The 26,732-nt window shown below is 35.0% G+C and overlaps 3 protein-coding genes across 3 annotated transcripts; 1 reads left to right on the top strand and 2 right to left on the bottom strand.

Moving 5' to 3' along the window:
• The first annotated feature begins 1,139 nt into the window (after window positions 1–1,139).
• Window positions 1,140–3,316, top strand: LOC124920427 (exocyst complex component EXO70B1). Its single transcript, XM_047460917.1, has one exon. The coding sequence runs from the start codon at window positions 1,395–1,397 to the stop codon at window positions 3,300–3,302; it is 1,908 nt and encodes a 635-aa protein (XP_047316873.1). The 5' UTR covers window positions 1,140–1,394; the 3' UTR covers window positions 3,303–3,316.
• Window positions 3,317–5,521: 2,205 nt separating this feature from the next.
• Window positions 5,522–8,730, bottom strand: LOC124918417 (UPF0235 protein At5g63440). The gene is made up of 7 exons (XM_047458579.1): window positions 8,515–8,730; window positions 8,055–8,169; window positions 7,101–7,254; window positions 6,300–6,396; window positions 6,102–6,190; window positions 5,954–6,022; window positions 5,522–5,864 (listed from the first exon to the last, which is right to left on the bottom strand). The coding sequence occupies exons 1-7, from the start codon at window positions 8,627–8,629 to the stop codon at window positions 5,805–5,807; spliced, it is 699 nt and encodes a 232-aa protein (XP_047314535.1). The 5' UTR covers window positions 8,630–8,730; the 3' UTR covers window positions 5,522–5,804.
• Window positions 8,731–25,379: 16,649 nt separating this feature from the next.
• Window positions 25,380–26,105, bottom strand: LOC124912921 (GATA zinc finger domain-containing protein 8-like). The gene has a single exon (XM_047453559.1). The coding sequence runs from the start codon at window positions 26,103–26,105 to the stop codon at window positions 25,380–25,382; it is 726 nt and encodes a 241-aa protein (XP_047309515.1).
• Between the last annotated feature and the right edge of the window lie 627 nt (window positions 26,106–26,732).

Below are 26,732 nucleotides of genomic sequence, written 5' to 3'. Positions count from 1 at the left end.
TTATCGAAAAAAATTGATTACTAATTTTATGAAATTCGATAGTTAAATTAGTGATATAGATTTTTATTTTTTAATTAAGGATAATTAGCATGACACCTAGAGATGACAATGAGACGAGAAATACATTTACCATCCCCGCCCTATTTTTATTTCGAAAAATCCCCGCCAGACACCGTTTATAAAATATTAAAAAAAATTATATAATAAAATTATATAAACTAATTTTTTAATATAATATATATTATAATATATTAAAATTTTATGTGATTATAAAGAAATAAATTTTTTCTCTTATAAAATATAATGAATAAATAAATATATTAATTGTTTTATATATTTAAGTATGTTTATAGTGTTCGGCAGAATCATGGTGAGATCGGAACAGGGAACACAAATACCATCCTCACTTCATCCCCGTTCAGTTTCGGGGAAAAACTGCTCCAAACGGGGCAATTCAGTTCGATTGTCGCATAACGGTTTCAAATTGACACCCCACAGCTATGGCCTCCCGTTTCAACTCAAAGTACTTTCAATTCCAGATGTAATCAAACTCGTAATTTTTTGATTTCTTAAGTCAATCCTTATCACTAAACTAACTTGTTTACTTTTTATTTATAAATGTTACATAAATAATAAGTTTAAAAGTTTGAAACAATTAATGACAAAATCTCAATTTTTTAATAATTTTAACAATAAAAAAATTTAAATAGTAAAATTTGAAAAAAATGTTCGAAATTCACATAATAAGTAGTTTAAGTTTCACAACTTGACCAATAATACATTATCAATAAATACTAAAATTGATCTATAAACAATCAAAACCACAAAATTCATTATTTTATTTTTACTACATATTCAATAACACAATATTTCATTCCAAACAAAATCCCTTTTTAACATCATAATCCAATTCCCACAATATACTAGTAATCCTTTTTTCACGATTAACAAAATAAAAAATTTAAAAAAAAATGAATCTCACGTAAATTTAGCCGTGTGTAACGTTAAACGAATTATCAATTTCAACCCGACCCGATCCATGACCCGTATAAAATGACCCATATACCAAATATACGTTACACTTCTACTGGTTCATTCAAAGCCGGCCATCAGCTTTGTCTTCTTCTTCATCTTCTAGAGAGAGAAAACAGAGATTTCTAGAGAGAGAAAGAGAAGAGGAAAGTGTCGAGGTCAAATCTGCGCTGTCGAAAGAAGAAGATTCATCTAAATCTACAGTAATTTGAAAATTCAATTTCGAACAGCCGTGAATCGTCCATTTTCCTCTCACTTTCCGCCTCAATCTGTAATCTTGAATACGTATAAGGTAAAGAGGAAATCAATTTCATAATCTATCTATCTATCTATCTATCTATATATTTCTATATTTCGCTGTAATGGCGGCGACGATCGAAGGTCAGGATAGAGTTATGGCTACAGCGCAACAAATTGTTAAGAGTCTTAACACATCCAAAGACGATACGAAGGATATGTTGTTGATCTTCTCTAATTTCGATAATCGTTTATCGAATATAAGTAGTTTGTTGAAGACGAACGATTCTCGTTTAGATGCTGCTGAAAGGGTGATTTTACAGTGGGATTCTAACCCTAGTGGATCGTGTTTTCTTTGGGAGGATTCGCCGGATAAGACGGCGGAGTTTCTTAATGCTGTTGATGAGATTATTCAATTGACTGAAGATCTTGCGAATTTGTCTGATAACGAGACGATGGATCGTGCTGAAATCGCGATTCAGGTTGCTATGGCTAGGCTTGAGGAGGAGTTTCGTGCTGTCTTGACTAGGAATACTGCTCCTCTTGATCCGGAGAGTCTGCAGGGGTCGATTCGTAGGGTTTCGTTGTCTTTCGCTGCGAATGATGGTGAAATTGGGGGTTTTGAGGCTTTGGGTGAGGATTATTCGGTTGGGTATTGTCATGAGAGGGGTAGGAGCTTGGGAGGTGATTTTTCGGTGGAGTTGATTAACCCTGATGCTGTTATAGATCTGAGGGAGATAGCTGATAGAATGATTCGATCAGGGTATGAGAAAGAATGCTGTCAGGTCTATAGCAGTGTTAGACGCGATGCGCTTGATGAATGTCTCTCGATACTCGGCGTGGAAAGGCTCAGCATTGAAGAAGTTCAGAAGATTGAGTGGCGAATACTGGATGAAAAGATGAAGAAATGGGTTCAAGCTGTTAAACTTGCTTCGGTTCTCCTCAACAGCGAGAAACATCTTTGTGAACAAATCTTTGACAATTCAGAACTCATCAAACAGATCTGCTTTGTTGAAACTGCAAAAGGATCAGTTATGCAACTGCTGAACTTTGGCGAGGCAGTTGCCATTGGAAGAAGATCGTCTGAAAAGCTCTTCCGAATCCTTGACATGTACGACGCCCTAGCACGTGTACTACCAGATTTGACTGATTTATTCAGCGATGAATTGGGAGAAATCATTTTGAGTGAAGCTAGAGGAGTAATGTCTACTCTAGGAGAAGCAGCAATCGGGACATTAGCTGAATTTGAAAGTGCAGTTCAAGGAGAATCATCTCGAAAACCAATCAACGGCGAGATTCATCCACTAACTCGTTATGTGATGAATTATGTCAAATTACTAGTCGATTACAGTGATTCCCTAAATACCCTTCTGGAAAACAATTCCGATGAACATGATATTGGCAATATCGAGAATTTATCGTTAGAAGGCACATCTCGAATCGGTCTCCGCATTACGTCGCTAATAAAGTCACTTGAAATGAATCTTGAGGAGAAATCGAAGACTTATGAAGAGAGTGGGATGCCCTATGTGTTCTTGATGAACAATATTCTCTATATAGTTCAGAAAGTTAAAGATTCCGAGCTTGGGAAGCTTCTGGGAGATAATTGGGTGAGGAAACGTCGTGGCCAGGTCAGACAATATGCTACAAGCTATCTTAGGTCGGCTTGGAGCAATGTTTTGTCTTGTTTAAGGGATGTGGGAATGACTGGAAGTTCGAACAGTTCTGTTTCGAAGATGGCTTTGAAGGAGAGGTTTAAGAATTTCAATGTTTGCTTTGAAGAGATTTATAGGGTTCAGACTGCTTGGAAGGTTCCTGATGATCAACTTCGTGAAGAGCTTAGAATAACGATATCAGATAATGTTCTTCCTGCTTATCGGGCATTTTTATGGAGGTTTGGAAATCAGCTTGAGAGTGGAAGGCATTCTGGTAAATACATAAAATATTCGCCCGAAGATCTTGAACAGTCTTTGTCGGATCTTTTTGAAGGTGTTCCTGGATTTCTTCATCATATGAGACGGAAAAGTGCATAGTTATGCCTTTTCAGGTAATTTTGGTTTTTTGTTTGGTTTGTTTTTGTTTTATTACAAGGAATTGAAATCTTTGTTTATTCTTTCATGGTAATTGATGCTCTTAAATGTTATTTGTACTTGGAATAAAAACACATTGTAAGAATATAATCATATTTTGGAGTATTTTTACCATCACAAATGCCATATAAAGTTTCTCATTCAATGATTTATCGATCAATATTCAACACATTGCACCACCATTTGGAACTCCCCCACCCCCTTTTTTGTATGATATCTGATTTAGATTTGGATTCATATGAGATCGATCACATTTGCAATTGTACCCAGATCCAGAATGTGTTTCAAAATGGACTGGAATGGTAGGAAACACTTAGAGATCAGTAAGATGACATCACTTTGAAGTTGTTTTCGATTGATTGACCAAAAGTTTATTTGAAAAAGTAAGAACAAGAAGGTTAATTTATTTGGTTAGAATGTTCTATGTATAATTCTATCTAACCCTGGGCTGTTACTTTGTGTGTAGAATAAAGGAGTAAAGCTGAAAGGGGGAGAAAGAAGAAGAAGAAGCAGATGAATCTATCTTTATCTGTGTAAACAACCAACCATGAAATCCTAGCAAAAAAAAAACAAAAAACCAAAAACATGAAGTTATTAATGTACAGTGTGTTGTGATTACAGACAGAAAGACAGAGATACACTTCTACTATTATAATATCAAATTTTCAAATATTTTTACTTCTTACCCTATATTATGTATTAGTTGTCATGAGTTTGATTCTTCCCAACTTTATGTGGACCATTTTCAAAACCTAACTTTATACATAGTTTTGATTGATCAAGTTTTGGGTTTGACCTAAATTTTCATATAGTGCTATAACATAGTTGAGTATGAGTTAGGTTTGAGAATCTGTCCTACTAGAGCAATTATTGATTTGATGGTATCATGTGGTTTGATCTAGGTTTTCGGGTTTGACCTAAAATTTTCATATAGTGTGCTATGACATAGTTGAGTATGAGTTAGGTTTGAGAATCTGTCCATCTAGAGCAATTATTGGTTTTAATGTTATCATGTGTTTGATTGATACATAGCTGTGTATGAGTTAGGTCACCAAACTTGCTCGCGGATTAGTTTTGGTTGGTTTTGTTTTTAACCGTTTTAGGTGTTCTTAGTTGTTTTTGTTAATTTGTTGAAAACAACAAGGAGTAATGATGAACAAATTATAACAAAGTCAGTTCATGAATAAACAACCTCCACTAAAACTTGTATATTTGAAATTGATTATCCCCAATAATGGTTTCAGATATGATCCAACTAATAACTGAACTTAGGCTCACTAAATTTAGAAACTTTATGATTGTTTCTATACAATTGATGCAAAAGCTTAGTGTTACAGTAGTATATTCATGGCCATAACTAACTTCATTTTGTATTTTTATTATTGTAAATCCCCATTTGGTGAATTATACATGAATTCAAATTATTTGAAAATTTATTCAATTGATAGTTGACACTAGGGAAATTTGAGCAAATGACCCCACTGATAGGGTGAATAACCAATTGTGCGGGGATAATTTAAATAGAACTGGTGAACCTCTTTTTTTTTAATGATAATTGTATCCTTGCGTAACGCAACTCCAGTTGCGTGACGCAATCAGAATTTATTTATTTTTTCGTCTCGCGACTGTGTGACGCAACTGGGACATTTTTGTCCAAAAAAAATTCATAATTAAAATTTTTTGAAAAATAAAAAATTGCGTCACGCAACCTCAGGTTGCGTTACGCAACTGGGACATTTTCGTCTAAAAACAGTAAAAGGGGTTACCAACGCTTTTTTTTATCCTCTGCACTTTCCGCATTTTACCCATTTTTTATGGTCATCTCCTCAAATTTCCCTGACACTAAGGGTGTAAAAGAGTCTTGAGTACCATACTACCCGACCCGAACTCGATATATATTATATATATATATTCAAACTTGATCGAGTACCAAAATTTATACTCAAACTCGGCGACAATTCAAGCTACTCGAACTCGAGCCAACTAAGTTCGGGTCGAGCTACTCAAAAACAACTTTACGATTTAGTAAAAGTCAGCTGATAATGTTCAATCTATTCATCATAAATTGGATGCACTAATAGTCATTATTTTAAGTAGGTGTGGGGGGCCAGTTCTCCTTTATTTAAAAAAATAAAAATGCTAGTCATTAAACATTGCACATCAATATTTAGCCAACAAAAGAACATGATTAAATGTGATACAAAGTACAAACAGGATCCACATCGATCAGACTAATCTGTCAGAAATGAAAAAATACAGAAAATGTGTTTTCAAATAAAGCAAGCACTCTTGAGATTTGTCATCCTACAAACTAGGATACTCAACTTCCAAGCTTTCTTGTGAACTGAAATGTATTAGAAGTATTGGATCCATGTTTTTGAAATACAAATTAAACTTCAGAAGCTGAGGAGAAAGGTCTTAATACATCTTTATGTGTTCCAAGGCTTAGGGCTGAACCGCCTCCAGCAACTTCTCATATACCTGCCTAGCCGACAAATCCTCCACCTGGTTCATAAATATCATGAGCACAACGCTTTTTTCTTCAATTTTCAACTTTTCATACACCCACAAGAAAAAAAAATTAGCTAACTTACCACGAGGAGCTTTGATTTGTTATTCCATCCTCTCTGAAGAGTCATCTGGCTCAATCTCAAACCTAATACCTGGATAAATAAAATCCCATAATATGACTAACAAGCAATATGGGTAGAAAATAAATTATTTAACCAACTCTTAACAAACCTTGCCCATGAATTCTAGAAGTTCATTGTTAGCTTCACCACGAGCTGCGGGTGCAGCCACACTTACTCGAACGTCATCAGCATTTACTCCTGACATAATTTTAATATCCATGTTATTATGCTATAACCAGGGTATTGTATTTATTTTCTAAAATATTTAAGTTCAAAAGTGAGATTGAAAAAGAATTAAGTGAATCACTTGTAACTGCAGAACGTTGTGCACGGTCTTCTACTTCTATCGCCACTTGAACAAGGCCTCCTTCTAATTGTGTTATGCAAGGGGGTACTGGAGCATCCTATTGAGAACAAAGAATAACCACGTTTAGCGACTAAATTGAGAAGATCCACAAGAGTGTTGGAATATTTGTTGTCATTTTGAATATTGAAAGTCTTAAATTAGTTTCCACAGAAAATATCAGTAAAGTTTCTAACATTGATATATATGGCCTAAAAAATTATAAAAATGTATTAAATAAAAATTTGAACTTATATAACAATGGTGTCAAATTTGCCTGGAATTAAGAAATTCAAGAATTTTGAATGGTAAAAACTGTACGCTTTCCTGAATTATAATATACATGGAATGGGTCACCGTGGGTGACAATTTCATTGGGAAAATTAGGTAATATGGTTCTATCCAAAATTTCTCTAAATTTTGACCATATATTGGATTCTTAAACCAAAATATAATCAACATGAACTGTTAACCAAATTTCAAATAAACTATTTGAGTTAGGTATTTTTTTGGCTAAACAATTTGGGTTAGGTTGGGTTACGGGTTTAAGCAATATATATTCTCCCCTGCCTGAAATACAGTATGCAATATCACATAGAATTAAGAGGAGAGCTAGATAATAAGAGGAAGATTCAAGTCATGCCAAAGCTGGTCAGGAGTAGTCAAATAAAGAATATCAATTAGGCAAAAAGAACAAAGAGAGTAAAATCATCATTACTCAAATGCCACGAGCAACAAACATGAAGTAAACTAATACACACGCACCTGAGGGTTGGTTTCAGCAGCAACTGCACTGAGAGCACCATCAATAACGTATAGATATGATGCAAACTCCAAATCTTCCTCTGACCGATAGCAAACAAACAGCCCACATCCCATGCAGTTCATTCTGAATTGCTTCTCCAATTTACCTTCTCCACTATAATAAAAAAAATGGCATCTATTAGAAAAGGGTTCCAAATGAGAAATTGCTCACGCATCTACCTATTTTAAGGTGTTAAATTCCAATAAAGTACATTGTATGTTCAAAGTACAAGTCCAATCTATCTGAAGGTATATGTGTGACAAAGACATCATACTACACTTTAGTCTCCAATTTGTCAGAACTTGTGGCTAGTGATTTGATATTTAAAATATGGAGTAGAACATTAAGGGAAATTGGAATATGATAATCATGCAGACCTGGACAGATCTAATCACTACTCTTCACATTTAAAAGTGTTTGCAACTTCAAAAGCTTGACAAACCAAACCCCATATCATGCACACTCAGTTTGAATAAAATTGTCTTTTCCTTGTTAGTAAAATCCAATCACAAGTTTCCCATGAAACTTGCTGCATGCAGGACACCCTCTACTAGAGTATAATACGACAACCCCAGACCAATTTGGCAACAATTAACCTCTGGTGTAAAAAGAATAAAAAGTTCTACAAACTCGCATAACCTATCACCTGGAATACATATAGAGTACATTTCGGCCAGCTACTTTATACGCAGCTGTGTATGACATCTATCATTTTATTTTTCAGTTCCTTGGTAGATAACAAAATCTATACACAGAGGACATGCCTTCACAACATAAAAAAAATAACAATCCAGATCCTTCCTAAATCTTCATTGAATATGTCAAGGAAATTTGATTAAACCCTTGCAAACAGATATTGGATATAATTATTGCAATGCAAAAACAAAAATCATAGCTATTGAAAATCAAGATACCGTTTCAGAAGAACTTTTCCAGCTTCATTCACATTTAGCCTTGCAAGATGTTTACTCTTGTCTAGAACATGTGCTTTATCGGTCTTCCTTTTTGGCATCTTCTGCAACTGGGTATCTTATAAAAAGTACACATTTTAGGATGGAACATTGAGAATATAAGAGGAAGCAAACAAAATTCACTAGAGCAACACCACACTTAGAGTGGAGTTATGCATCAATTGTAAGAAACGACTCTGCACAGTATAACATACCACAAAAGTTCAATATGATAATAGTATGATTCTGCTTCAACCCAAATTACAGGACCATCCAAAATCAAGCCTTTAACGCATATACCATCTCAAATGAAAGACACATGAACACATATATGTGCTTTATGATACATGATTCATGAAGAATGTTGCTATTAGGAGCAGGAATTGGTGAAAACTGAGTGCGGGGAGAGGGAGAAGAAGCAAACCAGTGATGAGGACATGAGATCCACAGTGTTTGCAGTAGTAAACGAAAAGATCGGAATCGGGACCGTCAGGTCTTGCGTCTTCACTCGAATATGTGTGAGTCGTCCTCTTCGGCATTTTCTTACAATTTCTCTGTACTTCTGAGCATATCCAGCCGGAGTTAGGGCCGTCGAAAGCAGCCGATTTGCCGCCGATTGATCGTATTCAGTATTCAGTGTAGGGCAATGACTAAGAACTTGTTTGATATGACTTATGAGTCATTTGGGGGATTATTTATATGTAATCTACAATTAAGTAAACATTATTTTCTTAATCTCATTATTCAAATTATCAAATAAAATATTTTTTTTACATCTTAACGGGAAATTTGATGAAATGGCCCCCATAACAGGGGAAATTCCAAAAAGGGCCCCCGCCTACTAAAGTTGGCAAAAAGGGCCCTTTTGCCCCGCGAAATGTCGGAAATACCCCTTCGGCGCCATTTCTTACGCTCAAAGACGCGAATTACCAATCACGCGATTCATCTAAATCGCGTGAGTTCATCACCGCGATTTAGATGAAACGCGTGATTAGTAATTCGCGTTTTTAAATGTACGCGATTTACCATGCACGCGATTTAATCTAAATCGCGGTGATGAACTCACGCGATTTAGATTAAATCGCGTCCATGGTAAATCGCGTCTTTAGTCGTATATATAATATTTCGGCCCTAATTTAAATCAAAACCACCCCGATTCTCCCTCCCACTCCGACTTCCAAAACCACGTCTTCTCAACTGCCGACTTCCTTCAACATCGATCAAGATCATCGTTCCTCAACATCGTTCCTCGTCCAACATCTTCGACTTTCCACCGTCTATTCGACATCATCGTCTTTTCACCGTCTTTTTGACATATTCCGGTGAGTTTAGGGCTTAATAGTTAGGGTTAGGTGTTGATGTGTATTATTCCGTTTATATTGATTTATATTGATGTATTTAGGGTTTAGGGTTTGGTTCTGGTTTCGTTTATGTGTGTAAATGCTTTTAGGGTATATGACGAGTATTGTATCAGTGTTCTTATTCTGCATGCATGCATTTCACGCTTATTCATTCATTTCTCGTTTAAGAAATGACATTTCCGTTTTTGTTATGTGCTTGTGAAGAAATGGTATTTAGGGTTAGGGTTTAACTTTTGCTGCTTTACTGCACCTTAATAGAATGGCAATGAGACAGGTTTCGTGTTTGTTATGTGCTTCTGAAGAAATGGTATTTAGGGTTAGGGTTTAACTTTTGCTGCTTTACTGCACCTTATTAGAATGCCAATGAGACAGGTTTCGATGTTATATTAAGAAATTTAGTCAACACGTGCTCCTAATTTGCCGTGCTGAATCAAAAGCCATAAATGATCCACACTGTATGTTCACTTTCTTGGACCATATTGCACTTGCTATAGGAAGCAAATATATCTTTCACTTTTACCTTGATTGAATGCATTTCTAAAAGTTGATCAAGTGTTAATATGTTTAATTGGAGGCTGCATCTAGATGAGTGTTCTTATATTGAATACATTGATTGTAAAATCCTTTTTGATGAGTGGATGACTCGGGAATATATATGTGCATCTATACACTAGATGCTATGATTGAACTGGACCAAACTATTTTCTGTCATGATTTATTCTGTTCCATTTTTGTTGTTGGTCTTACTATTTAATTAAATACTTATTTTGTTTTGCTAATTATCATGGTGATCCCATCTTCTTCCTTGTTTTGTAGATGGAGTCCACTACAATACCCGAGTTTGCTGGGAGGGTATCCTGGAAAACCAATATGGGAAATATTGCTGCCAAGTTTGCCAAGATGAATCTAACTGAAAGGGTAGAGGAAACCCAATTCAGATTCTTATTCAAAGGGCACCCGTTACTGCGTTTCTCAGGAATGATTATACACCACATGCTCCTCAGGAAGTCCAGCTCAAATTCTATGGAGATGAAGTTCCTTGTGAATGGAGAAGAGCTGTGCTTCGGGATGAGGGAGTTTGCATTGGTTACAGGTCTCAATTTTGGGAGATTCCCTAATGAGCAAACAATTTTCAACCAGGTTGAAGAATCTCCAACTTTGGTTCTTAAATATTTTAAACGTATTCCACTTATTAGAATAGCAGACCTTCATTCAAAATTCCTGTCCTGCTCTGATAGGGAAGATGCATGGAAATTGGGGCTGGTATACCTTGTTTCCCATTATCTCTTTGCCCTTGACCCGAGGAGGATAATAAATATGAAACTCTTCAGCATGGTCGATGACATCGACACCTTCCTCAATTTTCCATGGGGAAAGGTGGCCTTTAGAGCAACCATGAAGGGTTTGAGCAGAGACCTTGATCGCTACAGGACGCTGTATCTGCAGAAGAAGGATGCCGCCTCGGGGAAGAAGAAGAACAAAGACAAAGAAAAAGATGTCGATGTTTCTTATACCGTATATGGGTTCGCACTAGCCTTACAAGTGTGGACTTATGAGGTGATCCAAACTTTTGTCCCCAATCTTGCAATTAAAACGACGCTTCAAACTGAAGATCCTGTCTGCCCAAGAATAATACAGTACAAATCAAAGAGGAAGAGCACTGCCTCTGATCTTCAAACTGCCCTGCAAGGCACGATTGTTAAGCAAATGGAATTGTCTGAAGAAGAGAAGATCTTATATGCTGGGGATGACTTTGAAGATATGGGAGGTAATGTTTATGATGTCTTTTTTGATCTTGACTGCAGAAAGAGGAAATTTGGAGATATTGACGATGGAGTTCCTCATAAAAAAACTGTCATGAGGAAGAAAAGGCAAATTACTCCAGCCAAAGCCATAACTTCCACAAGAAGAAGAACCCGCAACCCTACCCCCAGCACCAGCACCAGCAGCTCTTATTCAGTCGAGAGCGCCACGAGTAGAAAAGACGAAGAAGAAGAAGAAGACGAAGACGAAGAATCCTCTCCCCCAACTCCAACATCAACAACTCCCCACGATAGATGTAGATTGGATCAACTTTCGAAGGAGCTAAATGAATTCAAAACTGTAATGAGAAAGGAACTGACTCTCTTCAAAACTGAAATGAGAAATGAAATAAGGCTCATCAAAACCGAAATGAGAGATGACATAATTCTCATTAAAGGGATGTTAAAGCAACTACAGCAAGGGGAGAATGATGTGGTGAACACTGAGGACAATGATGTGGTGATTTTGGAGAAAGACAATGCTGTGCTTGTGGAGGAGAATGAAGTTGAGGTATGTATTTCTTGTATTTCCTTGAATTTGGATAATTGGTGCATTTCTTGCATTTCGACTAATTGCACAGGCTTTTCTGTTTATTGTAGGATGGACAAGAGGAAGACAATGATGTGCTGATTTTGGAGAAAGACAATGTTGGGCTTGTGGAGGATAATGAAGTTGAGGTATGTATTTCTTGCATTTCCTTGCATTTGTATAATTGGTGCATTTCTTGCATTTCGACTTATTGAAGGCTTTTCTGTTTATTGTAGGATGGACAGGAGGAAGACAATGTTGGGCTTGTGGAGAAAAAAATTGTTGAGGAGGACAATGAAAACGAAGAGAAGACAGTTGAAGATGGTGTTAAAAATACTGAGGTATGCATTTCTTGCATTTGGTGCAATTCGCGCACTTTTCCTAATTCTTGCATTTGGACTAATTGAAGGGCTTTTCTGTTTATTGTAGGATGGACAGGAAAAAGACATTGTTGGTCTCTTGGAGAAAACCACTGTTGGGGAGGGGGAGGACAATGGCAATGAAGAGCAGACAGTTGAAGATGGTGAAAAAAATTTCGAGGTATGCATTTCTTGCATTTGGTGCAATTCGCGCACTTTTCCTAATTCTTTCATTTGGACTAATTGAAGGGCTTTTCTGTTTATTGTAGGATGGACAGGAAAAAGACATTGTTGGTCTCTTGGAGAAGAACACTGTTGGGGAGGGGGAGGACAATGAAAATGAAGAGCAGACAGTTGAAGATGTGGAAGAAAATTTCGAGGTATGCATTTCATGCATTTGGTGCAATTCGCGCACTTTGCCTATTTCTTGCCTTTGGACTAATTGAATGGCTTTTCTGGTTTTTGTAGGATGGGCTTTTGTTGGAAATGGAGAAGATAGTTGAAGATGGGGAACACAATACTGAGGTATGCATTTCATGCATTTGGTGCAATTCGCGCACTTTGCCTATTTCTTGCCTTTTGACTAATTGAATGGCTTTTCTGGTTTTTGTAGGATGGGCTTTTGTTGGAAATGGAGAAGATAGTTGAAGATGGGGAACACAATACTGAGGTATGCATTTCATGCATTTGGTGCAATTCGCGCACTTTGCCTATTTCTTGCCTTTTGACTAATTGAATGGCTTTTCTGGTTTTTGTAGGATGGGCTTTTGTTGGAAATGGAGAAGATAGTTGAAGATGGGGAACACAATACTGAGGTATGCATTTGGTGCAATTCGCGCACTTTACCTATTTCTTGCCTTTGGACTAATTGAAGGGCTTTTCTGGTTTTTGTAGGATGGGCTTTTGTTGGAAATTGAGAAGACAGTTGAAGTTGGTTGTCACAATACTGAGGTATGCATTTGGTGCAATTCGCGCACTTTACCTATTTCTTGCCTTTGGACTAATTGAAGGGCTTTTCTGGTTTTTGTAGGATGGGATTTTGTTGGAAATGGAGAAGACAGTTGAAGATGGGGAACACAATACTGAGGTATGCATTTGGTGCAATTCGCGCACTTTACCTATTTCTTGCCTTTGGACTAATTGAAGGGCTTTTCTGGTTTTTGTAGGATGGGCTTTTGTTGGAAATTGAGAAGACAGTTGAAGTTGGTTGTCACAATACTGAGGTATGCATTTGGTGCAATTCGCGCACTTTACCTATTTCTTGCCTTTGGACTAATTGAAGGGCTTTTCTGGTTTTTGTAGGATGGGATTTTGTTGGAAATGGAGAAGACAGTTGAAGATGGGGAACACAATACTGAGGTATGCATTTGGTGCAATTCGCGCACTTTACCTATTTCTTGCCTTTGGACTAATTGAAGGGCTTTTCTGGTTTTTGTAGGATGGGCTTTTGTTGGAAATTGAGAAGACAGTTGAAGTTGGTTGTCACAATACTGAGGTATGCATTTGGTGCAATTCGCGCACTTTACCTATTTCTTGCCTTTGGACTAATTGAAGGGCTTTTCTGGTTTTTGTAGGAAATGGAGAATGTTGGGAATTTGGAGGAGAAGGTGGAGGAGCAGGTGGAGGAGCAGGTGGAGAAGCAGGTGGAGAAGCAGGTGGAAGACAATGAAGATGATGTTGAAGAGAAGGTTGAAGAGAAGGTTGAAGAGAAGGTTGAAGAGGAGGTGGAAGAGGATTTCGTTGTGAAGAGGGGTAGGAAGGGGGTGCAGAGGGGTAGGAGGGTGGTGCAGAGGGTGGAGGATAATGAAGATGAGGTATGCAATTCTTGCATTTGGACTAATTGAAGACTTTTGTTGCCTAATTCAATGATTTCTTTGTAGGTGGACGATGATTTCGTTGTGAAGAGGGGTAGGAAGGGGGTGCAGAGGGGTAGGAAGGGGGTGCAGAGGGGTAGGAAGGGGGTGCAGAGGGGTAGGAGGGTGGTGCAGAAGAAGGTGGACGATCATTTCGTTGTGCAGAAGAAGGTAGAGAAGAAGGAGGACAAGCGGATAGATGAGGATGTGGTGGTACTGGAAGATGCATCCCACATCCTATTTAAGAGAAAGAGGACGGCGTCGAAAGCTGTACTTAGTCCCTACGTCGTCCCTCGGCCAAGAAAGAAGACGATTGTTGTCGATCCTATGTCGACTTGTAATGAGCAACTGAGGAAAGAGTTCAGGAAAGAATTTGCGAAAGGGGCTAAATTTAAAGATGTTCAACTCCCTGATGGTGCTGGAGACCTTAAGTTCTTCACTACAATTCTGAGGTTAAATAAGTGGCTAACTGATGTAGAGATGAATGCAGCAATTTGTCTGCTAAGAGCAAGAGCAGTCGCCTACCCTAAGTCGTACCCGGAGGATTTCACCATCTTAGATTGCCAGTTTGGCCCTTTGGTTACTTTATACTATGACGAATTTGTTGCTGACTCGGTTGATCCAGAAAAACCACATGGCCATACTTTCTCTGACGTCTTTTACAACTACCACTGGGGTAGAGAAGATAAACATATGCCCGGTTGGAGCAGTGTTGATGTTATTTACTTCCCCCTCAACCTCAACAACCTACACTGGGTACTGTGTGTTATTCGATTGCAAGAATGGAGAATTGATGTTTATGATTGCGATCAGACAATTTTCAATGATGAAGAATTAGGAAAATACATGAAAGCCATTTGTGAGATGTTGCCGCCCTTCCTTCATAAAGCAATGTCTGAAGTTGAAATGGCCAGGTATCCTAACATGAAAAATGAAACTTTTAGATTTCATAGAATCCCACACCCTGAAGTACCAAAAGCAGAATGGAGTGGGGACTGTGGCGTTTTTGTATTAATGTATTTAGAGTACCTGACTGCTAAACTTGGTCTAGAAAATTGCATATCAAAGAATATGCAAGTATATAGAGAAAAGTGGGCAGTCAGGTTGTACCACCAGATTTTAGAGCCATGAATATTGTTGTTGTATATTGTTTTGTAAACACTGAATTATTGTTGTAACATGTTTTGTAAACACTGAATTATTGTTGTATATTGTTTTGTAAACACTGAATTATTTCAGTATATTGTTTTGTAAACACTGAATTATTTCACGTGGTTGTAATAGGTATCATAAAATTCACGTGTATTGTAATATAATTCACGTGAATTATATAAACACGTGTATTACGTGTATTGTGTTCTGGAATATCCCAATATAATTCACGTGGTTGTAATATAATTCACGTGTATTGTATTGTAATACGCGTGATTCATAACTCACGTGTATTACAATATGACTCACGCGTATTGTAATATTACAATACACGTGAATTACATTACAATACACGTGAATTATGAATCACGCGTATTACAATACAATACACGTGAATTAGCATTGTGCAATATATATGCGTGAGTCACTCACTGTATGGCCAACCTGTATGGAAATATCTGTATACAAATTTCAATCACCATACAATATTCGAAAACCAACAACAATCAATCAGCATACAATATTCGAAAACCAACAACAATAATCAGTATACAATATTCAAAATTGCACAGACAATATTCATGTTTGCACAGACAATATTCATGTTTGTGGCTGAGATGATGGCGGCTGAGATGATGATGCTCTTGCAGCTCTTGCAGTAGAGGGTGCAGGCATTACAGATTTGCATGTTGCCCTGTTGTGACCCTGACCACCACATGAGCTACATCTTCTCGGCACCTTACGAATTTCACCTTGGGATGACCTACGCTTTGTTTGAGGACGCCCTTTCTTAACCTTAACAGGTGGTTTAAGGCACACTCGTTGTTTGATATGTTCTGGAATATCCCAATACTCTTCATGACAAACTGGATATATTGTTTCCGCGTAAGCATTGACCCACATTTCACTTGAGTAATACCTGAAACATAACAATTGAACATGTGAGAAATAAAGTTAGTTAGATAAATTCAATAGCAAATAATCTAAAGTAAACCTTGAGCAGAACTCATAGGCATCCAATCTATGGGTACGTGATGCAGCCAGGGCATGAGTGCAAGGAAGACCAGATACATCAAATACCCTACAACTACAACTCATTCCTCTCAAGTCAACTTTATAATCAGATTCACCGTCATGGACATAAAACTCGAAACGGTTAAGTGGATGAACGTTATATAATCTGGCCTTCTCAGCTTGATCACGTAAGAACTTTTCATAATAAAAAGATAAACGTTCATTGTGATTGGAAGCTTTTTCTCTTCGACTGTTAAACCAATCTTGTAATGTGAATCTTAAATAATCAGCTAAGATTGATATGGGATACTTTCTAGCTTCCCTACTTTGACTATTGAAGCTCTCAGCGTAATTACTTGTCATTTGATTGTATCGTTTACCCGGAAAAAATGCACGACTCCATCTCTCAAACCCAATATCTGCCAAATACATAGCAATACGAGGGTCCTTAGCATTGATCTTGTCAAAATGCTGATTAAACTTCAAGATTGTGTATGCTTGAGAAGCCAAACCAAACTCGGCGTGGCAGTGATCGGTTTTGAATTTGGCCATAATATTCATCTTGATATGATATGTGCACGCACCGTGGTCAGCTTCTGGAAAAACAGCACACAAGGCATTGGCGATGCTTGGGTGTCTATCAGATACAAACACGAGATCATCAACCAATCCAATTGCATCTCTAAGTTTTTGCATGAAATAAGTCCAGGAGTTGTTATTTTCAGAATCAACAACGCCGAATGCAACAGGATAGAGTTGTTCATTCGCATCTAATGCTATCGCCACCAATAGCTGACCTCCAACCTTGTGCTTAAGAAAACTGGCATCGACGCACAATACTGGACGACAACAGTTTTTGAAACCCCTAATTGAGCAGCCTAAGGACATGAACATATACCTGAAATGACCGTGCTCATCCGTCTGGATGTCTGTTATGGTACCCGGATTGTTCTTCTCCAACATGTACAGGTATGATGGCAATTTACCGTAAGAATCTTCTACAGTTCCTCGCACCGCCATTAGGGCCTTTTCTCTAGACCGCCAAGCCTTATTATAAGACAACTTTATTCCATAAGTAGTCTGTATGTCTTCCATTATTTTCTTGGGCATGTGGTCATGGTGATGGTCCATGTACTTGCTCTTCATGCATTCCCCAAACACCCATGCTGGTGCTGGCCTTTGATTCTCTTGCCTCGTCACAATTGAACAGGTATGATCTTTTACGAATTTACGAATCTCAAACATTTCCGAGGAATTTACTCTGACAGCACGCAGTCTCCACTTGCAATTCTTATCCAAACATTTCACAACCCAAAGTTCTTTTTTTGACTTCAACACTTTGAATTCAAAATGATTAGTCATGGCATATTTATATAACCTCAGCTGAAGTTCTTTTTTATTCTCAAACAAAGAACCGACTTCCAATCCGATTCCGGTACTTACTGCCTCATGTAAAGGATTTTCACTACTTGGTATGCTACTAGCAACCCATTCACTGCAGCTTGGTTGAGTACGAACAACAACATTGTTTTGTTGTGTACTAGGAACCCAAGAACCGCTTGGATTTGGATTGGTACTAGGAACCCAATCAGAACTACTAGGTTGGGTAATAGGAACCCAATCATCATCAGCATCATCCCCCACATTCAGACGCAAATGTTCATCTTCAATGTCATTTTCAAAGAAAACCTCACGCTGCATCGGGAAGACGTCGGGGTCATCAATTTCTGGAACAGCTACACTTTCTTGAGTTGGTAGTGACTTCTCTACTAAGGATACACACAATGGAGTGCGGTTGTGGACTGAAACTGCTTCATGTAAAAAGAACTCCACATCCACATCTTTTTTTATATCAGTTATATAAGAAAATTTGGCAATCATGCCAGGAGCATTATACTTGGCTTGAAGCAATAAATCATATCTAGATTTGTCAACATCGGTAGCAGAATAAATTTGATCAACTAATTGGGCATAAGTAGAATTTTGGGGAACAATCATACCGCTGTTTGACTTTGCAGAAAAATGAGTAAGATCGTCCGTAGTTTTCCACTCTCCATCAAAGTAAAGAAGTACAGGTACTTGAGCTGCAATTGAAAACAGTTCAACAACATCACAAGAATTGAAAACAGTTCAACAACATTACCATAACCGAGGAGAGTTTGCTCGTAGAGTTTCAGGAAATCCAATGCCGCAACTTTTTACCATAAGTTTGCTTCAATGAATCTAATGGGATAAGAGCTCCCTATACAATAGGTCCATTGAAGCAAACTTGTGGTTAATTCTTGGAACATTGTATCTCCACGAAACATACCAGTAAACTCTACCTCAATACTAGAATAACAAGATAGTATTGAGTGAAATCAGCTACACTATGCCAGCATGCAAACCCTAAACCTTAATACTAGAATAACAAGATAACTCAAGAACTGTGGAACCTAAACAAAAAGGTCTTGTAACTATAAGAACTGTGGAACTTAAACAACGTCCTGATAAACAAATTCCAAGACAATAACTCAATAAGACTTTCTATGCACTAAAACGAAGCTAATACCCAAATCAAGGCCTCGTTTGAGGAAGGGTTATTCAGATTTAAGCAAATCATTTCAATCATCCACAAATTACCCTTACTTTATTTGAATAGCATTTTAAATATTAAATAAACATACCCATTTTGAGAACGAAGAGTGGTGGGTAAGCTGCTGCTGCTCGTGGTCGAGTTCTTCAGGGTATCGTGGTGTCGTCGTAGTCGTCCGCTGCTGCTGCTCGTGGTGGAGTTCTTCAGGGGAGGGTCGAGTCGGAGTGGCGAAAGCGAGAGAAGAGAGAAGGGGAAATTAAGGATTCGTGAGTTTGTTATAAATTAGGGCACAAAAATAATATATACGATGAAAGACGTGAATTGTTATTCACGTGTTTCATATAAAACACGTGAATAAACTCACGCGTTTTATTGAGAAATGCATTCACGTGTTTCATCTAAAACACGTGAATAAACTCACGCGTTTTAATGTGAAATGCATTCACGCGTTTCATATAATACGCGTGAGTTTATTCACGCGTTTTAGATGAAGTACGTGAATAGCAACATTGTTCCTTGTTGTTTGAGTTATGTGGCGAATATGCGTGAATAACAACATTGTTCCTTGTTGTTTGATTATACCCAATACACGTGAGTTATGAGGATAAGTTATGATATTGTTAACATAAGTAATAAAGCATAAATAGAAGAATATTCAGTAATATAAACCACCATAAATCATAAATATCAAAATTAAGTATTGTTATAAACCATAAATATCATAAGTATCATAAATAAGCCATAAATAGAAGAAGAACAGTAAGTCTAAACAACTCCAAATTAAGTAAGCAAATGCTGCAAATCACAAGCAGCAACAGATTGAAGCAACTTTGTATGAGGAACAACATGTTCATCCAATATGCTTGACAAAGCAGCCGCTGTCTCAAAAAGCCAATTGTCGGGGAGAACATCAAAATCCCTTTCAATTGATCGATACCTGCTGTCTATCTCGAAGTATACTATTATAGTTTTCGCATCCCTTGGCTCAGCAAATGGATAATCTGGATTATCCGATTCTTTAATAGTACCACCTCCAGCAACTATTAACTCAATGAGATCCTGTTTGTAAAGTGTGTTGAAATTCCCTACAAATATAAAAATGTAACCGTCGAACAGTTTCGAACGCTGAAAAACCAACAAAGAAGATAATTTCAGTTATCATGCAAAAAAATTTAAAAGTACAGATAGGAGGAATAATACCAAACTCACATTATTCAACAACAGAAGTCTGCCTTTTCTAGGACCACCTTGGGCTCCATGATTATCTTGTTTAACCTCATAAGGTTCCTCATCAACACAGTTTTCGGTTTTCAATGATGATTTTATCCCTAAACAAATGTGTATGAAAATAATTTTTAATCTAATTTAACAGACATATGTATGAAAATAATCGTGTTAACAGAGACTCACAATCAATAGTAAGGACCCATTTCCCGTTCAGAATTGCCTTCAATACTTTTTGAGTTCGGCCGCATGCACCATTGGGATCAGTGTAAGCAATAACATGAGTTACATCTTCTCTCCACTTCGGAGACACCCTTGCACCAAAAGTGCGAGCAAATTCAACTATCAACAACTGTGTAAAACAATAATATAATGGTTATTACATACAAAACTAGTTAATATGGACATAGTAGAGAGAATAGAACATACATTATTTTCAGGTGATAATTGATTGGGACATAAGGTCATAACAGTGTTTGTTGCCTGCATATTATAAAAAAAAAAGAGTTGAACGAACTGAGAAAACAATTTTATTAACAACCATTTTAATACATACCATTTTGTTGAACGAACTGAGAAAACCACAACGGCAGCTCCTGATCTAAATACTACAATATCCATCATTATAAACAGCAGAATATACATCAATAGCTAACCATACAATATTCATGTAATTGAAAATCAACAATCAATCAGTATATATAGGAAAACCAAACCTTAAACCCTAAATACAACAATATCCATGAATATGAATGGCAGAATATACATCGAAACCTAACCCTAAACCCAAATACTTCGATATACATAGGAAACGGCATAATATACATCAAAACCAAACCTTTACCCCTAAATACACCAATATCCATGAATATAAACGGTAAATATACATCAAAACCTAACCCTAAACCCAAATACTTCGATATACATAGGAAACGGCATAATATACATCAAAACCAAACCTTTACCTCTAAATACACCAATATCCATGAATATAAACGGTAAATATACATCAAAACCTAACCCTAAACCTAAATACTTCGATATACATAGGAAACGGCATAATATACATCAAAACCAATCCTTTAACCCTAAATACATCCATATCCATGAATATAAACGGTAAATATACATCAAAACCTAAGTCTAAACCCTAAGCCCTAAACTGACCTGATGATGTTGAAGAACGATGATGTTGGAAGGATCTCGAAGATGTTGAGGAACGATGATGTTGAGGAACAATGATGTTGAGGAACGCTGATGTTGAGGAACGATGATCTTGATGGATGTGGGAATGGAAAGTCGGCCGCAGTCGGAGTGGGAGGGAGAATCGGGGAGGTTTTGTTTAAAATTAGGGCGTGAAAATTATATATAAGACTAAAGACGCGATTTACCATGGACGCGATTTAATCTGAATCGCGTGAGTTCATCACCGCGATTTAGGTTAAATCGCGTGCATGGTAAATCGCGTACATTTAAAAACGCGAATTACTAATCACGCGTTTCATCTAAATCGCGGTGATGAACTCACGCGATTTAGATGAATCGCGTGATTGGTAATTCGCGTCTTTGAGCGTAAGAAATGGCGCCGAAGGGGTATTTCCGACATTTCGCAGGGCAAAAGGGCCCTTTTTGCCAACTTTAGTGGACGGGGGCCCTTTTTGGAATTTCCCCTGTTATGGGGGCCATTTCATCAAATTTCCCCATCTTAACCTAGTAATTTCTAAGATATTTTAAAACGAAATTATTAAATTGAGGCTTCTTCTCATATAAAAACGAAATTGTCAAATTGAGGCTTCTTATCGCAAGCAACTGTGATTTCAGGTCTTTTTTTTAAGCATCGCAATTTGGGGCTCTTTATTGTTAAAAACGATTTCAAAAACGAATTTTTGTTTTAACGGTTTTAAACGTCGTTTATTAATGTTACTAATTTAACTACCGAATTTTAGCGAAGTTAGGGTTTTGACTATCAAAATTTTGAAATTTTGTATTCAAAACCTTCAATTTGCTAAAATTCGGTAATTAAATCAGTGACATTGATATTTTATTTATTTATTTATTGACCGAAATGTTAAATCGGGGCTCCTTATTGGGGCCAATTGGGATTTAGACTTCTTTTTTCAAACCTTATAATATGAGGCTTTTTATTGTAACATTTGTTAATTTGTCACGTAAATAATAAGTTAAAGATAAAATATAATTTTAGATAACTTTAACCTTAAGAATCCTAAATTTTAACGTTTGAAAGAAAATTTATAAAATCTCAATTGAGTCTCGAACAATTCAAACATTTATTTATAAATAATACGTATATAATAAATTAACGTCATCTAAAATCTAAAATCGTTAAATCGTTAAAGACAAAATTTCGTTTTTATACAACTTTTAACGATAAAGAAAACCGTGAGGTTTGAAAAAAATATTCAAAATCACAATTGCTCCTGATAACGAGCCCAAATTTGATAAGTGGCCATAATTTTTTATTATTTTATTTAATTAATCTACTTTTAACATCAAACATTATTTTAAAAATCAAACAAGTCTGTATTTTTTTATTTGAAAGTAACCAAGTATAATAAAAAAAAATAGAATCAATTTAACCCTCAAACTTTTCCCCACGATTCAAATATCACCCAACAATTTATATTAGTATGTTTTAAAAAAAAAATCACAATCAGTTTAAAAGTTTGAAAAAAATGAAAGTAAAGTTTTAGGATTTTATATGAAAAATGTGATTAATATTTTGAATTTTTTATTTTGCTACAAAAAAAAAACATTAGATGACAAGTGTTTACCAAATATAATTTATTTTATTATCATATTAATATGATAGTTAAAATGTAAGAGTTTTAAGTTGAGATGAAATCGTTATAACTTCTAAAAAAATGTAAAAATAATTCTTTATGTGATAATTTTTTTTAAAATAAGGCCTCATCAGTGGAAGTTATAGTGGATTGATCTAAGTTTCAATTGATATCATTTGTTATGGAAAAGTAATATTGATAGTGGGCAATTTAAAAGAGGTGGAACATTTTTTTATTTTATTTTTACAGTTTTGGAAAATAAATGAAAAAATTGCTCTTTCATGGTTAACACTTCTTGTAATATATCTAGAAAATGTGAATGCATGATTATTTGGATCTTATAAAAATCTATTGCATTTTATTTACCTTTATTTGTAATTATGAACAGTTATTTTCTTAGAATTAGAATGACTTAGAATGGAAGAAAAAGTATGATTATGAGTGAGTGATGTAACTTCCTATGTTAAAATAATATTTTAAAAAATCGGTATTTAAATTCATTTTTTTTAAAGTAAAATTATTTTTTTATATAAAAAATATAAAAAAAAAACTTATCAATAAACTAGAGCATGCTTGGTATGTGATTTTTGTATTTAAGAATATAAAATAAAATAAAATTGAGGTGTTTGGTTCATGAATTTGATTCAACGATTCAGATATTAAGGAATCCTCAATTTCTCTCTGCCCAAAGACCTTAGAATCTAAAACACTTTGATCTATAAGTCTGAGAATTGAGACTAAAACTAATGGTATATGTTTGAAAGATTAATCATAATCTGAACCTTAAAACGAAGTTTGAGCAATAAATTCCTCAAAGAAAACCCGAGGCAAAACGTCTCGGTGAAAGACAAAACCCTAAATCAATGGCATTATCTCAAAGAACGCCAGTTGCATACAGATTTCTCGCGACACATTCTAAGGAAGAATGTGCGAAACCGATTTCTCAAGATGTTTCAATGTGATGAAACGTCGAAAAAGAGCTGAAAAAGACGCTAGCACCTGGAAGGTTAAAATTGTCTAACTCTCAACTTAAATGCATATTCACTTTGAACGCGCTAAATCGATCGAGGAGCGATGCTCGTTTATTTATCTGAGTGTTTCGCTAAACTGAAGAGCGATACTCAAGCTTAAACGAGTCTTCCAGAGACGCTTGTTAGGTTTGTTTTTCTTGAAATTTTAAGTAATCTATAAAAATTGGGAATATTATATATATAGTTAATTGTTTGATAATTAGATTAGTTTTTTTAATTAAAATAATTATATTAAATTAATTAGGAAAAATAACACTATAAACATTTAAGAGTATGGATCTTTTTCCTTTTCTTTAGTTTAGATTGTTAGATATTTAGATTAGTTTTTAGAAAGTTAGTTAGCTTTTGATTATTAGAAAAATTAGTTAGTTTGTTAGTTTAATTATGTGTTAGTTAGGATTGATTTAACAATTTATTTTAATTAACATTGTTTCATTTTTTTTTAGGGATTTTTGAAAAAAAAAATGAAATATGGAAAGTCATGGGTAAAATATGACCAAGATCAATGAAGAAGGGTCAAATTCATCCAAGGTAAGTAGCAATATCTTCACTTTGTTTTGATATCATATATAATATTAATTATGAATATTATATATATTTAAAAAAAATAAAAAAAATAAAAAAAATAAATTAGTGTTAAATATATATAAATTAATTTTCACCCCTAATTTCTTAATTTATATTTTGAAAATGAGCAAATAATTTTGTAGCAATTGAAATTTCAAAGATAGATGATTTAGAAATTTTAATAAATTAATGCGATAATTTGTCTAAGTTGAAATGATTTGAACTATTATTCTTAAAGTGTTTTTAATTAAATAAATAAATAAATAACAAATAATGTAGGAATTAATTAATTAAAATTCCATTTTTTTTTAGGAATTTTTGAAAAAAATATATCAAATATGGAAAGTCATGGGTAAAATAATGACCAAGATCAATCAAAAAAGGGTCAAATCCATTACGCGTTGACCGTCATCCAAGGAAGGTAAGTAGCAATATTTCACTGTTTTGATATTATATAATATTAATTATGATTATTATATATATAAAAAAATATAAAAATTTAATTAGTGTTAAATATATATATATATATCTTATTTAACTTATTTTCTTAATTAATATTTGTTTTAACTTTTATTTTATTTTAAAACAGTCCATAATTATTATTAATTTATTTTTATTTATTTAAATTGGACAAGATATTTGACAAATTTGAACGAAAAATATTATTCTCAAAATTGTCAAAAATAATGCAACATGTAATAATTGGGTTTTTTTGGCCTCCAAATTACACGTATAATACTACTACTATTTGAATGACAAGTAAATATGATTGAAACTTATATTTATATATATTTTTTTTGTTTGTTTACGAAATTATAGGGTGTATCAACAAAGTTTAATAGTGAATATCAATTCAATAGTTTTAGCGATGATTAATTGAATCAAAGTTTAATAGTCATAATAAAAGACATCTAACATTGTTGAAACTTCATCTATATACTAACCATAGAAAAAAACAAAGAGAGGATACAATATAAATGTTTTCGAAATTGAACAACACAATGAAATTGATAATATTTGACTATCTGGGACTGAGACTGAGACGTCCATATCTTTTGTATCGAATCCCACAAGCATTGCAAAGGGTGTTTTTGCCCATCGGACCTTTTCTCCATAATGGACTCGATCTTGTTGCACAATTACAACACCTCTTTCTCAAGTTGTATCTGGTGGTGGTGGTGGTGGTTGTCATTGTCTCTTGTTTTCTTTTCTTCTTTGATTCAACTGTAATTGCTGTCGTTGGTGTCTCTTTCAACAATATTACAGGACTATATATCTCAAATACCTTCGATGATGACGGTGTCTCATGTTCTTCTACAACCAGACTCGAATCATGATCATTATTATGTTCTTCCATTTCCAACTTCATGAAGTAGATTGTATCATCATCATCACCTGTCAAATCATCATTCTCAATTTCTGCCAAATTCATTGTTTTTTCCTGTTCTACTACCATTCCACCTCTGATGTTTGCATCATCTTGGTCATCAGGAACAAGAACATTGCTGTCGATCGGTGGCAGTGTTGAGATTTGATTGTTATTCTGAGGAGGAGGAGGAGCAAAGAGTAGTGGATGATGATTAAAAGAGAAAAGAGGAGTATTGAAAGTTCGATAATATTCAAGGTAGAGCCTTTTAGCTTCTAGAAATCTATCCGGCCAATTGATGGATTCCACTCCGACAGTTTCCTTAGGAAAATCCACTAACTCAATCATTCTCTTCCGAACCATGTCTTTCGCTGCGTCCATAGATAACGAATTCATCAATTCTTCTTCTTACCTCCTCCAATATTATTTGATAATATTTTTTTTTTATTTCTACTCAATAGCTTATAACAATTATGTATATATATATATATTTTGTTACTTTGAGTCCAAGTCAAATTTCTTTCTAAAATATAATATTACGACTTCCTTAAATCAAATATAATACCAAATTATAATATTTCCATAAAATATATTACTAACTTTCTAAAATAAAATAAAATATACAACAAATAACTTCCTTAATTTTTTGACATGTTTTAAATCAAATTAATACACAAAAATAGTTCATACATATTATTTTGACATGTTTTAAATAATTTATACATATTTTTTATTTTAATAATTAATATTAATTATTTTTAAAAAAGTAATTATATTCTTTTAAAATATGTCATTATAAAGAAATTTAAATAAAATATATATTAAATTAAAGTTGCTAATTTTTAAAGTTGATAGATAATGTATTTATAGTTAAAAGTGAAACAATAAATATATATATATATATATATATATATATATATATATATATATATATATATATATATTATGTAGCAATGTTATTTAAATATTTTTAAAAATAATTTACTTTTACTATTTTAGTGAAACAAT

Source organism: Impatiens glandulifera, chromosome 1 (assembly GCF_907164915.1).
Source record: "Impatiens glandulifera chromosome 1, dImpGla2.1, whole genome shotgun sequence".
In the NCBI taxonomy this organism is placed as follows: domain Eukaryota; kingdom Viridiplantae; phylum Streptophyta; class Magnoliopsida; order Ericales; family Balsaminaceae; genus Impatiens; species Impatiens glandulifera.
The sequence above is the reverse complement of the archived record's forward strand: the minus strand, read 5'-3'. Positions and strand labels throughout refer to the sequence as shown.

Excerpts from the sequence above, each read along its gene's own strand:
- LOC124918417 (XM_047458579.1), bottom strand. The coding sequence starts at position 8,629 with ATGCCGAAGAGGACGACTCACACATATTCGAGTGAAGACGCAAGACCT. Across the intron at positions 6,191-6,299 it reads ACAACGTTCTGCAGTTACAA|GAGTAAATGCTGATGACGTT; the intron begins GTGATTCACTTA and ends AAATTATGTCAG. Across the intron at positions 6,023-6,101 it reads TTCTAGAATTCATGGGCAAG|GTATTAGGTTTGAGATTGAG; the intron begins GTTTGTTAAGAG and ends TTATTTATCCAG.
- LOC124920427 (XM_047460917.1), top strand. The coding sequence starts at position 1,395 with ATGGCGGCGACGATCGAAGGTCAGGATAGAGTTATGGCTACAGCGCAA.
- LOC124912921 (XM_047453559.1), bottom strand. The coding sequence starts at position 26,105 with ATGGACGCAGCGAAAGACATGGTTCGGAAGAGAATGATTGAGTTAGTG.